The sequence below is a fragment of the Cynocephalus volans genome, chromosome 10 (assembly GCF_027409185.1).
Source record: "Cynocephalus volans isolate mCynVol1 chromosome 10, mCynVol1.pri, whole genome shotgun sequence".
In the NCBI taxonomy this organism is placed as follows: Eukaryota; Metazoa; Chordata; class Mammalia; order Dermoptera; family Cynocephalidae; genus Cynocephalus; species Cynocephalus volans.
The window spans coordinates 96990112-97004245 of NC_084469.1; the positions used below are offsets into that span (position 1 = coordinate 96990112).

At 55.9% G+C, this 14134-nt stretch overlaps 1 protein-coding gene across 3 annotated transcripts in view; it reads left to right on the plus strand.

The window, feature by feature from the left end:
- KDM4B (lysine demethylase 4B) overlaps nucleotides 1-14134 on the plus strand; it is a 152192-nt gene that overhangs the window by 48510 nt on the left and 89548 nt on the right. For all 3 annotated transcript variants that reach the window (XM_063109639.1, XM_063109640.1, XM_063109641.1), the window contains exons 4-6: nucleotides 4034-4209; nucleotides 4428-4542; nucleotides 10001-10194. In XM_063109639.1, the coding sequence (XP_062965709.1) occupies nucleotides 4034-4209; nucleotides 4428-4542; nucleotides 10001-10194 (485 nt within the window). The remainder of the gene's footprint in view (nucleotides 1-4033; nucleotides 4210-4427; nucleotides 4543-10000; nucleotides 10195-14134) is intronic.

The window sequence follows — 14134 nt, forward strand, 5'->3', positions numbered from 1 at the left end:
CCCTGATGTCGCTGCTGCAAGTTTCTCATTCCAGTGGGCCAGTGTGACCAGAAGCTTCAGTGCGGCAGCATTTTCAGAGTGTTTTGCCTCCACCTTTTGCTTTGCATGGTCCTTTTCGCTCTTCTCATGTGGCATCTCGGGGGCTGCTTTCTCTGGCTGACAGAGGCTTTTGGATGCGGGGTGGAGGAGGTGGGAAACCACTGAGGTGGATGGGCAGTGGGGGGCAGGCCCAGGGTCCTTTGTGATTGGGGGGACGTGTGGTTGTGCGTCTGCAGGGGGGCGCACGCACGTGGAGTGCGAGGAAGAGGCCGGCTCACACACATACGCGGGCAGCCGTAGATCTTGGCGACCGTGCAGTCACGTTGACACACACGTGTGGCACATGCACGCATCCATTCTCCTGCCACTCTGTGGGGACAGATGGGTTCAGGGAAGCATCTGCTCTGGCCCTGGGCACCCCCCCTTCTTCCACATGGGGGGCCCTTGTCTCTTGGGGAAGCAAGCCTCTTTGGAGAAGGAACACTGTGTCCTGCTGGCTCTGAGTGAGCTGGGGGGGTATGTGGGTGTCCCCCATTCTCCTGGTCTCATCAGCCTTGACCACTGTTGTATGTGTGTGTCTGTGGGAGTGGTAGGGTCTTTCCTTATTTTATCAAAGCTGAATTTGGTCGTACCCTCCCTCAAAGATCTGCAGGGCTCGAGGGAGCTGGGATGGGGCAGCCCAGTCAGGGCCCCCCCCTTGTCATTGTGGGACACAGGATGCAGAGTGGGGGGGCTTTGGTCATGTTCCCCAGCTGCTCTGCAGCTGCATCTCCCCGGGCCGCTTAGGAAGCACTGGGGTGGGAGGGAGGCAGGGAGGGGCCTGTCATGGGGTCCTGTTGTGAGGGGCTGGGGGCATCTGGTGTCCTCTTCAATGCTCAGCTGCTTCCCTGAGGGTGGGGCCTGCACCAGGTGGGCGGTGTCAGGAGAGGCCCTGGCTCTCCCCGCTTTCCCGCCTGCCTGGAGTCTGCCTTGTTGGCTTTGGATGTGTGGCCTCTCCATGCCTCCCGGCTTTGGCTGTAGCTCGCCCTCTAGGAGCTCTGCATAAGCGTCAGGTCAGGGCCCATGCCAGGCTCGGAAAGCACTCAGTGTGGCAGTCGGCGCACCCTTTAAGATTCTTCAGGCGGACTTCTTAAATACCTGCCTGCGGATTTCCATTCGGGTCCCCTTCTTGGGCAGAAATTTGAGGGTGTTAGACCATAGCACATTGCTTCCATCCTGAGGGATTTTTCCAGAGATTTCAGGTTTGAGCCCTGCTGTGCATGACCTTTGTACACGCAGCCTGATCAGCTCCTGCCTGGCACGTATCAAGTGAGGTGTGGCTCACGCGCGTGCAAACGAGGCTTTGTGGGTGTGTTTGCAGTGTCCTTGTTGGTTTCCAGATGTCCTTACTAGTAAAGCATTGCCCCCAGTGGAGGGGACAGGTGAATGAAGCAGCCCAAGGTCGTCTGCTGAGAGCGGAAACTTTGGGTGTGAAGTGTTTTTGTTTGTTTTGCATGCCTGGTGGCCGAATTCCTCTAATAGAACCCAAGGGGGCGAGTTCCTCGGCTGCCCTCCGCGTGTGCCTTTGGTGAACGCTTGCAGCTGATCCAGGATCGTGGGACCGTGATGCAGGAGGAGATTCAGGGTTTCTGTCAAGGGAGGCACCGCCTGCGTGACTTTGAGCTGCTCGGGTCCATGGGCGCAGCCATCACACAGCTCACTTCTCTGCAGGAACACCTCACGTCAGGGGCTCAGGGCCTTGTAGTTTCATTTTTTGCCCTTCCAGCCTTGAATGCTTTAGTCTCTCACCTGACTTTTCAGCTTTCTCACTTGAAGTCACTTGAATTAAGAAAACTGTAGCCCAGCAGCTGATCCCAGTATGCTGTTGTCACCCAGCCTGTGCCAGATTTGGGTGCCCCAGATGCCCACTGCATTGTGGCTGGGGTAGAAGGGGTAGAGGAGAAGTCCCGAGAAAGAGCCAACTGACGGGATGGTCATGTCTTCTGGGAGGTGACTCATCCCCGTTTAACTCTAAATTAGGGTCTCCCCCTCGGCACTGTGGACACCGGGGCTAGGTCATTGTCTGGTGGGGAGTCCTGGCCACTGCAGGTGCTGAACAGCGTCCCTGGATCCCCCTACTCCATGCCACGAGCACTCCCTCGAGATAATCAGTGTCCCCTTTAGAGGCAGGATCATCCTCAGCTGAGACCCCTCAGTTACTGCTGCTGTTGTTGTCGTTATTTTTGGTAAATAAACCCATGCATGTGAGAGCGGAGGCAGCACCTTTCTCTTGTTAACAGGCAACTGGAGAATAAGTGTTTTCATTGCCAAGCACATTTTCTTCCGCTGATATGCTAGCGGACTCCTTGGGGACAGTAAATGGAATTCTGCCGTTCTGGCAGCTGTCACCAGGCTCAGGTGTCAGCACGGCACTCTTCCTACACTGGCCCTGAACGTGAAGGTCAGCCTCCCCAGGATTCTTGGCTGGGAAGCAAAAGCGGGTGCATTTAGTTCCTTCTCCCAAAGCCATTGGGTGGCTCGGTTGGCATCCTGGAAGGAGGCTTGGGACCCACAAGCACTCACCCAGGACTGGGCGTGGCCAGCCTCTTAGCAGCCCGTGGGCCCGCACAGAAGTGTGCCTGGCACCCAGAAGGCTGCAGTGCTGGCTGGGGTCTGGTCTTCTTATCCCAGAGCCTCACCCTGACCAGAGGAGAGAAAATGGGGAGGGCGAGGAGGCTGGGAGCCCTTTGGGAGGTTCCGTGCTCTCTGCCTGGCCTTGGTCCCCTCACCTCTTGGATAGGGTTGAGAGAAGGCCCCCCTCACAGGGCAAGTTCTGGCACCTGGGTCCGTCTCTGAGGGGTGAGAACCATCGTCCCCCTCAGGCTGTCTCTCTGTGTGTCTCAGCCTCCCTGGGCTCTGTAACACCATGGCCATGAGTCTAGAGGTCCTGGTCCAGGTCCTGTCCCCTCTTCCCAATGAGTGCCCTTGGCCATGTTGTTGAGCCTCTCTGTGCCTCAGTTTCCCCAGCTGTCAGGAGCACCACTGCCATACCTCCCAAGGCACAGGGTCATTGCGGGAACAGAAGTGCTAGGCCCAGCAAGCCTGGCCTGGGGCCCAGCTGGAAGGGCTCTTGTCTGCCGCAAGACACATGGTGGCCAGATCCAGTGCCTCCCATGTCCTACTTGGACTTGTCCCCCACCCCGTGGCTTCTGGGCCTCTCACCCAGGTCTTCCTCAGCTTTGACCCCGGCACTCCTACCTTCTTACCTTGAGGCAGAGTTTCCTCACCTCTGATGGCTGCTCATCGCCTGCGTTCTCTGGTCAGAATGGAAGTCCCACAAGGGCAGGAAACATCCTTTCCTGATGTTCCCCACACTGTGAACTAAGATTGGCACCCGGCAGGTGCTGTCACTGGACCCAGTGTGCTCCCTTCAGCTGTTCCATGTCGGGGTGTGCAGCGCCTCCCGGTGGTCTCAGCAATGCCCCGGGGGCACGGCTGGTGGGTGAAGGGCTAGTTCCTGCTGCTAGAGGGCACAGTGACCTGTGTCACCTACCTCCAAGTGTGGGGATTCAGTTTGAAAAAAGTGCCCCAAAAGGCCACATACTGAGTCCGCAGACACCGGACAAACGCCACATGCAGGGATGTGCTGAGGTTGGTCCCTGGTGCTCTGGGTGGCGGTGGGGTGTTAGCTTTGCAGGCCCCAGGCCCAGCAGCAGAGGGACACCCTCCTGCCCGCGCCCTGGGGCAGTCTGGGGAGGACACAGCTCTGCTCCAGCAGGTGGGGCCCACGTCGGGCTGGCACCAGAATCTCGTGGGGGATTTGATAAAGCAGCAGAGACGGTTGCTAGTGCCCCGTGGTGGGTTCTGAGAGAGATCTGGGGGGGCGTGGGAGTCCTTCCTGGGGAGCTGCGCAGGTCTCTTGTGAGTGGGTGGTGCGTTTCTGCTCTGCCCCCACCTGGTGCCTGCCCTGAGGCCCATCTGGAGGGCACTGCCAACTCCCCTCTTGGTCTTGCAGATCATCCCCCCAAAGGAGTGGAAGCCACGGCAGACGTATGATGACATTGATGACGTGGTCATCCCAGCCCCCATCCAGCAGGTGGTGACAGGGCAGTCGGGCCTCTTCACACAGTACAACATCCAGAAGAAGGCCATGACCGTGGGCGAGTACCGCCGCCTGGCCAACAGCGAGAAGTACGGGAGAAACCAGGGTGGGGTGAGGGCGGGGACTCTGGCCCTGTGAGATACATGCCCTTCCCCACTTCATAGTCACATTGTGGTGACAGTGGCTGGTCTGAGCAGATCCCCTCCCACCATGCAGCATAAGTGTTCGGAGTCCTTGGCAGCCGAGGGAGAGCAGCATGGGGCCTGGCCCCTCTCTGAGTCAGTTTTGGGGGCTGTCTGTTTACCAGGTACTGCACCCCACGACACCAGGACTTTGATGACCTTGAACGCAAGTACTGGAAGAACCTCACCTTCGTCTCACCCATCTACGGGGCCGACATCAGTGGCTCTTTGTACGACGACGTGAGTAGCCAGGCCCCTCCGCATCCTGGTATGAGAGGGTCTGGGGAGGGTCCATGGTTCCTGGTAGATGGGGGAGGGGGTGGGCTGTGAATGGGACTTTATCTAGAGAAACAAAAGTTGAAATCATGCAGAAAGCTTACTGTGCTTTTCATTCAGGCTCTAGTCATTGGATTCTTCCAATTTGCAGGGTCATTCCTACCAAACTCTAGAGCCCTGCCGACACTTCTCCAGCAGCGGGCACCTGCAGCTGGCCTCAGCAGCCCTGCCACACACAATGCTAGATATCACATCCCGGGCTCTACTGCTTTCCCAGGGGCCTCCTCATTCTTGGTTATTCAAGTACTTTTCCTTTCAAGTCCCATCACTCCATATTCCCGAAAACCTGTAGCTCCAAGTTCTCAGCTGGCCAGGATTCCTGCACGATTCAACCCAAGTCTAGTCCCTGCCTCGGGCTGGAAGGCCCTTGGGGACACAGGGTGAGGAAGGGCCCTGGACTTCTTGCCGCAGGGCCTGGCCCTAACCTGGCTTGTCTGAGGGTGCAGGGCATATGCTGGGTCCAGACCAACCGTGACTCTGAGGCCCTGAGGAGGTGCTGTTGTGAGTGGACGGAGGTTTGAGTGGGACCCGAATTGTTTTAGGGGGTGGCTTATTAACATTTATGGGCTCGTGGATAACCGGATCCCCCATGGCATGGATCTGCTGCAGTTTGCTGCAGAGGTACTAAGCCTAATCCTCTTGGGTGTGCTCTGTATGGGGACCTTGGGCTAAAGCAGGGCCCACTCCACCCGCCATGACTTCACTCGGAAGGTCATCCCCTGGGGAGCTCCCTTGTCTGCGAGACCAGGTGGGCACTGCCTGAGTCCTGGTCTTGGCTGGGGCTCAGTGGGTGGGAGTACAGACCCCTGCTGAGAAGGGTGGGGACCCTGCTGGAGGCCCAGAAGAGAAGCCCAATTGGCCGGTTTTTCCCAAAAAGTGTTAGGAAGATGTGGCCACTGCGAGTCCTCAGCCAACACTGTGTGCTGCCCCTGCCTTGCCAAGCCCAAGCAGCCTTGTGACCAGAGGTCACTGTCTGTGCCGTGGGCGGTGTGCTCCTCAGACTAGTAGTTTGTCATGTGAAAGATGTGGTTCAGGCTTGAGGGGAGCTCACCCCGGAGAGCCCAAGGGAGATGCCCTCCACTTGGGAATCCGGAGAGTGGAGTTGCTCCTGGCCCTGCTGCCGCCTTCCTGGGCTTCGGTTTCCCCCTCCATAGAATGGGACACGGGGTGTGTAGCAGCCTTCTGGTGATAGCATCCTTGGGACCCTGAACTATCCACTTGCCCCTGACCCCTCAGTGGATGGCAAAGTCGCAGAGGCTTCATGGCCAGGCCTCTTCCTGGTGAGTTCCTAACTGCTGAGACCAGAGCTGCACACCCTTGGGCGCTGTGCAGACAGGTCCCCTGTCTACACATGCTGCAGCCTGGACACATACATGCTTAACTCGAGAGCTACTGTACATGTTTGGAGAGGGGGGACCACAGAGCAGTGGACAGTGGCATTATAGAGAAAATCCAGTCATTGAAACCGTCGGGCCATCTTGGTTCCTCCTGCCCCAGTGCACACCTGGCTCCATCAGGGGCTTGCCCATCCTGTGCCTTGCACCTCTTGCAGGGCATGAGTAGATCTCCCTGGTTTTCCTTAGGGGAGTTTGGGTGAAGAAGTGTCTATTCGGCACCACGATCTAGCTCGCCCGTGAACCAGCAGCAGAAGTTCCAGCAGCAGGTTGATTGGGGGCTGGGGGCTATGTTCTCCCAGAGCTTCCTGAGGAACAATGGGGTCTGCCACCTGGGCGGTTGGCCTCGCTACCCTCCACCTGCTCTGCTTGCTTGATGGCCTCCCAGCCCAGTCAGAAGGGCCCAGCCTCCCAAGCCCCCCATTTCCCACATCAGGCAGCTGGGGCCCAGAGCGGCCCTCCCAGGCAGTCCAGGAGCAGGGCTGGGCCTCCCAACTCCATCTAGTTCCAGGCCCCCCACACCTGCAGCTCTGGCATCCTTGTGCCCACGAGCCCCAGTGTGCTCTCTGAAGCCAGGGCTCCACCCACAACCCACAAGGAGGTCTTCCCGGGTGATTCTGACAGGAAGCTGCTAGCTTTCTAGAAACCTTGGAGCCCCATCTGGTCTCTGGGAACAAGACAGGAACAATTTCCCGAGGCCTCTGTGGCCCGGCCTGTGATGCTGCCTGGGCAGGGCAAGGGCAGCATGGGCAGCCTCCCGTCTGCTTCCCGTGGTAACTGTTTAACTTTTGGAGGAGCTGCCAGACTGATGTTTTCCCCAAGCTGCTGTGCTGATGTATGTTCCCATCAGTGGTGTCGAGGTTCCAGTTTCTCCGTGTCCTCGCCAGCGCTTGTCACGTCTTTTCAGTTCTGGCATCGTCGTGGTTGTGAAGTGGTGTCTCGTTGTTGTGATTTGCATTTCCCTGGTGGCTAATGGTGCCGAGCATCTTTTCATGTGTTTGGTGGCCGTTTGTGTTTCTTCTTTGGAGAAATGTCTCTTTAGATCCTTTGACCATATTTAAATCAGGTTATTTGTCTTTTTATTATTGATGAGTTAAGACTTTTTCATACATTCAGGATGCAAGTCCCTTACCTGAAATCTGGTTCACAGAGATTTTCTCCCATTCTCCCTTCATTGGGTCGTCTTTTCACTTTCTTGATGGTGTCCTTTATCTTTATTTATTTATTTATTTATTTATTTATTTATCTGATGGTGTCTTTTAAAGCCCAGAACTTTTTAATTTGATAGTGTCCAATTTCTCTATTTTTTTTCTTTTATTGCTTGTGCTTTTGGTGTCATATTTAAGAATCCATTTCCAATTCCAAAGTTATGAAGATTTACTCCTGTGTTTTCTTCTATGAGTTTTATGGTTTTAACTCTAGGTCTGTGATCTCTTTTGAGTTAGTTTTTGTTTGCAGTATGAGCAAGGGGTCCACAGTGACTCTTCTGCATGTGTACTTCCAATTGTCCCCACACCATTTGTTGAAAAGACTTCGCTTTCTCCCACCGAATGGTCTTTGCTCTAGATGGGATCCTACATTATTACTTATTTTTTGTGTATTTTTAAAAACAGACATTATTTTTTTTAGAACAGGTTGACAGCAAAATTGAGCAGAAAGTACACGTGTCCCCCACAGAGTGGGCATTCACTGCAATCAGTGACCCTCCACTGACACATCACCACCACCCAGGGTCCAGTCTACATTAGAGTTCAATCTGGGTATATATTCTGTGGGTTCTGACAAATGTATAATGACACATGTCCACCATTACCGTGTCATACGGAGCAGTGTCACTGCCCTAAACATCCTCTGTGCTCCACCTGTTTATCCCTCCTTCCCTCCCCCAAGCCCCTGGCAACCACTGATGCTTGTACTATCTCAATAGTTTTGCCTTTTCCAGAATGTCATGATGGAATCATATAGTATGCAGCCTTTTTAGACTGGCTTCTTTCACTTAGTGATATGCATTCAAGTTTCCTCCATGTCCTTTCCTGGCTTGAGAGCTTACCTCTTTCTGGCGTGGAATAACCTTCCGTTGTCTGGATGTGCCACGGTGTATTTATCCAGTCACCCACTGGAGGACATCCTGGTCTCTTCCAAGTTGGGCCATTATGAATAAAGGTGCTAGAAACATCCACGTGCAGGTTTCTGTGTGGACATGTTTTCAGCTCTTTTGGGTAAATACCAAGGAGTGCAATTGCTGGATCATATACAAGAATATTTAGTTTTGTGAGAAACCACCAAATTCTCCTCTAATGGGTCTGTACAGTTCGCGTTCCCACCAGCAGTGAGCGAGGGTTCCTGTTGCCCCACATCCTCGCCGGCATTTGGTGGTGTCGGTGTTCTGGATTTTGGCCATTCTAATAGGTGTGTTGTGGTATCTCACTGTTCTAATTTGCACTTCCCTGATGACAGAGGGTGTAGAGCATCTTTTCATATGCTCGTTTGCTATCTGTATGTTTTCTCTGGTGAGGCGTCTGTTCAGGTCCCTTGCCCATTATTTATTCAGGTTGTTTGTTTTCGTATTATTGAATTTTGAGAGTTCTTTGTGGACTTTGGAGAACAGTTCCTTACCAGATGTGTCTTTTGCAAATATATTCTTTTAGTTTGTGGCTTATCTTCTCATTCTCTTAAGGATCCTGCCTTATTCTGTTGAAATAAAAATTTAAAATAGAGACTGGTCTGGTGAGAACCTCTGGGTTTCTTCCCACGTGTAGGCTCCAGTCAGTCTGTAGTGATAGCCTCGGAACTTGCACAGGCTCTGACGGCCATCGCTGGGATCAGTGAGCCGTGCCTGCCACAGGTTCCAGAGGAAGATTTGGGACTTGGGTGCCATGTGTTTGCCATGTTTGACCTAGTGCAGCACTCTCCTTCCACAGATGGGAAAACCTAGGCCCAGAGCAGAGAAACAACCTGCCCTGGCAACAGGAGGAATTAGTGCCTGGCTCAGACTAGACCCCAGGGTCCCCCACTTCTAGCTTATGCCGTGGTCTGCCACATGGTGACTGTGTCATGTTGACAGCAAGGCAGATCTGACCCAGCGTTAGGTGGAGAGGTGACCCGTTTCTGGTGCCTCTGCCCCAACCCTGCGCAGCTTCTGCCCTAGGGAACCCGGGGCTTTTTATCCTTGTAATGAGGGGTCTAATTGTTCCCCACCCCTATCTGTTTTGGGTTCCTGCCAGGGCTCACCTTGCAAAGGGTAACCTCTGGTCCTGCTGAGTCCTAGGGCCTGTAATGCTGGAGCAGGAGTGGCTGACACAGGCTGGATTTGGCATGTGAAGGAATGCTCAAGTTCACAGGCATGTTTGGGCTTGTGTTCAGCATCTGAACAGGATTTGAGGCTTCTCCAGGGACTGAGAAGTTGATTAACGTGTACTTCATGAGCTCTTATGACAAGATGAGGTTTGTTTGCTTATGGCATTAAGAACAGAGGCGTCTGGTGGGTGGGGACTCTGTCCTCGTTTGCCTGATTGTGAGAACTGTCTCCGTCTGCTCTGCCGGAAGGTGCCGGAAGGGCTGTCATTGAGCCTTGGCTGAGACACTGTTTCTGGTTATCCCTACTCAGAGATTGTTTTCCTCCTTCGCATCATTTACTTAGAGGCATTTCAATTATTCACAGCCAAACTGCAGACTTAGGAACAAGCCCCCCCACATGGTTAGCACACAGTTCCACATAGAATCCAGGCAGAGTTCCTCCTGCCTGCCTGGCCCCTCATATTCCTGTGAGGCCAAGCTGGGTGTGAGCAGCCCCTGGTGGGCCTCAGACACTAGGAGCAGGTGGGGGTCTGATGTCGGTGGGACTTTGGGTGACTGACAGGTCATGGACTCCCTGGGCTTCTGCAGAGGATCAGGTTGCACCCCAGGACTCAAAGGGATGAGACTGGGCCTTTCTGTTCCTCTGATTGCCTGCTCTGCTGCCCCCACAGGACGTGGCCCAGTGGAACATTGGCAACCTCAGGACCATCCTGGACATGGTGGAGCGGGAGTGCGGCACCATCATTGAGGGCGTCAACACCCCCTACTTGTACTTTGGCATGTGGAAGACCACCTTTGCCTGGCACACGGAGGACATGGACCTGTACAGCATCAACTACCTGCACTTCGGGGAGCCCAAGTCGTGGTGAGTGTCTGGCCAGCAGCCCAGCCTGGCTGCGTTGGAGGGGACATCAGACGGCTGCTCCAGGGCTACGGCTGGGTGAGGTGGGCAAAGTCTGGGGGCTCTGAGAGCCTTAGGGGCAGCCCTGCTTGACCTGGCAGGTTTGGGGATGGGGAGATGTATTTCCCCAGGACCAAAGCATCCAGAGCCCTGGAGCTTGTGGTTTGTACCCAGGTTCCTCCCATTGAATCGGGACTGGTGCCAGGCCTCCCTGTAGTCCCATGCAGCAGCATCTGCCCATGGTCCTTGCCAGGTGGCACCTGTTGTGGTGGGGCTCTGTGGTGTGCAGAGAGCCCTGAGCTTCCCCTCGTCTCGCTCTTGGCCTCCAGATTCCAGGGTGTGCTGAGTAGCATCCCCCCTACTGCCACCCTAGGCCTAGAAGGTGCACCCACTGGTTTGCAGGTGCTGGGCTGAGGTGACTGTGCCCCTCCTCTAGGGCGATGGGCCCTGCAGGCAGTGTCGCTTGGTCCCTTCTTCCAGCTCTTGGGCAGAGCGGTGCTGTTTGAAGCGCCCCCTTCTGTCTGGCCCCTCCTGGCAGGATGGCCGGGAGCTGCCTTCTGTGTTGGGGGACCATTGTTCTTCTTGGTTTCTAGCAGTGGCTTCTGAGCTGGGGCTTTGCATTTCCTCACCTCTCCCCAGCTGTCTTAGAAGGTTCTGTGGCACAGTCATCATCACAGCTCAGGGCGGTGGTGGGGAAGGAGACTTCTCCAGAGCACAGCTCTCCTTGCATGTACAGCAGTGGGGGCGCAGTGCCGAAGCACAGCCTGGGATCCGGGCAGACCCACCCCTTATCTTGGTGTGGGGTAGTGTCCCCAGCTGAGAGCTGACTCCCCAGTAGCTGAGCCTTTGCCCCCAGGCATGGAGGGAGGTGTCCAGTGGTGTACATTCCAGGGGAAGAGAGGATGCCGTGGGCTTGTGCAGTGCCTCACCCACCACCTTGATGCTCACAGCAGCTGGGGTGGACTCATGGAAGGAGGGAGGCTTACCCCGCGTCCCACCCCCCTGCAAGCATCCCGAAGTTGGGGTGGGCGTGGGATTTGAGCCTAGGGCCCACAGTCCCTCCCCAGGGCATCTACCCACCTCGCAGCTCCCGGTCTCCCCAGGCTGTGCGCTCAGGGCGCTCTCCTCTCCGCTGCCTTGGTGGGGCCATGCAGAATCTGCAGAGATATGAAGTGTCTGTTCCAGGGGCCTGGGCTCTTCTTCGCCCCTCTGGATTTCAGGGAAACATCTCAGCACTTTGACGTTAGGGGTCTCAAGTGAGGAAGGCTGAGAAGCAGCCAGTTTGATGTCGGGGTCTCTGCAGTTTGGCCCTCCCCCCAAACAGCGTTCTGCAGCCTCCTGGAGTCTCTCCAGCCCCAGCCATGTCCTCAGTGACTATCAGGTGGCATTCCATGTTTACACAGAGTGGCCCTTCCATTCTAAATTGTCCAGTTCCTCCTCTTTTGGGTCACCACAGAGTCTCTGGCCCCTAGCCTACCTGTGTTTTGCCGGAATACATGGTTCTTCTAAACTAGGAAGCTGTCAGGCTGTCCATGTGACCTTTTCCTCAAATGTTCTAGAAAGAGGTGCCTGGAATACCCCTCACAGGGACCAAGTGTTCTGTTTCCCACCCTCTACCTCATTGTCTTCTTTCTTTAGACTCAAACAACAAAAATGTTTAGGACTTGGGGCTCCTCCCACCTCCCTTCCAGTTGTGCCCTCAGGACGACCTGAGGGAGCAGCTGCAGAGCCCAGGGCCCCATGCCTGCAGCCAGGGTCTCCCCTCCCCATGCCCAGCCTGGAAGTGGTGTGGGGTGAGGCAGCAGGCAGGTCCGGGTGCTGTGGGTATGGAGTCATGCCTGGTACCCCAGGGACAGGGACACCCAGCTCCTTGGGTAACAAAAACAGGAGCTCCAGGTCCCTCTCAGCAATCTCCATCCCACCCACCGTGAACCCCCTAGGGTGTCCTGGTGCCTGTCTTTACAGAATGGAGCTGGCCTGCAGGTCTCCTGTCTGAGCTGCTTGCTGGAATATCTAGAACTTTCAAGGCATCCTTCAACCTTGAGATTCTGGCTTGAAGGTTGCGAAGGATAAAGGTGAACTAGAAGCCTCATTTTTCCTGGCTTGCGTGCAGGCAGGTTAGTTCACATTTGGAGGGCTAGCTGAGGCCGCTAGGTCAGCCCCTTCCAGATGCTGGGGTAGGACGTCATGGAGCCCTTGCTGGAGGGAGGCGAGAAGAGGCCCGGACCTCCCTGCTCCCGCTGCCTGTTGTGTGACCACTGTCTCCTTACCTCCCCTGCTATCCTGCAGTGGGTGCCTCTCAGGCAGGGAGGGGTCATGGCAGGGGCTTTTATGGGTTCCCTGTGGCTGCTGTAACATCATTAGCCTAGTGGCTGAAAACTGCACAAATTTATTCTTACAGTTCTGGAGGTGAGAAGTCAAGTCAGTCTGTTGGGCTAAGGTCAAGAAGTGGGCAGGGCTGGTCCCTCCTGGAGGCTCCAGGGGAGGATCCGTGTCCTCCTTTCCCAGCTTCTAGAGGTGCCTGCAGCCCTCAGCATGTGGCCCCTTCCTCTGTCTGCAAAGCCAGCAGCGCAGTGTCTTCCAGTCTCTGACCTTCCTACCTCCCTCTTGTGAGGACCCGTGAGGACACTGAGTTCCCGGATAATCCAAGATCATCTCCCATCTCAAGATCCTTAACTTCATCCATTTGCAGAGTACCTGTGCCATGTGAAGTGACACAGTCATAGGATACGAGATTAGAACATGGCCCTCTTTGGGGCTGACATTCTGCTGGCCACAGGCTTTCTGGTCTTTCAGTTGTGAGGCTTTGTGTATTCGTTGGGATCATATTGCAGTTCTGGGGGTCTTTTTTTGATCCACTTGTCTCCTTTTGGTGGTGGTCTGCAGCTTTGCATCAGCCCTTGATCAGGGTAACTTCTAGGTTGGAAGGTGTTTGCTTTTCAGAAAAAATCTGGATACTGATGGGGCCTGGTGATTGTGTTTCATGAGCAGTCTGAGCCGACAGAGGCATTATCTGGTGAGGCAGCACCACGTGGTGTGCAGCAAGGGTCTGGCAGGTCCCGAGTGGGTGACCGTGCAGCCACTCCTCCAACGCTTCTGGCCACCCAGCCTGTGCCACCCACACCTCCTGCACCAGCCTGCTTCCCCTCCCCTCTTGATGGCAAGGTGGGCTGGGCACCTGTGGATGGAGGGCAGGGCGTGGTGGCTGCAGCCCTGTGGCCCCCTAATCTCCCTATGTGGGAAGAGGTGGCTCTGCCCCTCCCCTGGGCAGTGCTGGCTTAGTCTGTGGCCTCCCAGCAGAGGCAGCTCCCCGCGGGGCAGGTGGCAGCTGCAGTGCACGTGAGCAGACAGCAGCAGGTTCCCGAACAGACCCGCCGGCGGTGGCCACGTGCTCTCGTGTGTGGGAGTGGGCATGTGTATGCGTGTGTGAGTGCAGGCGCGTGTGTGTCACCGTGCGGACGTGAGACGTGAGACCGGCTTTGGAGTCAGCGGCTCTGCGCAGCTGTGCCCCGCGGGCCGCTAGGTGGCGCCCCCGCCCTTTCGCAGAGGGCTCTGCACGTGGGGCGGGCACAGCAGGCGCAGAGACCGCGCCGGCGGCGGGATTGCTCCGCTCCGCTCAGCCGGTGCCAGACGCCCTTGTCCTGGTAGGGGGTCTTAAGGGGAGAAAAACCCACCTTAAAAAAAAAAAAACACATAAGAAAAAGCAAGAATGGAATGAGCCCAGCATGTGTTGGCTGCGTGCAGGTCGAGCCTGAAGCCCTGCCGAGGGGTGAGGCTGTCCTCCCCGGGAGGTGGCGCCAGGACGCCGGGACCCAGTTCGTGCCTTCGGAGCCCCTCTGCCGCGACGCGGAGCGCGGTGCGAGTCTGGAAGGGGGGCTGGCGGGGCCGCGTCTGGAGCTTTGTT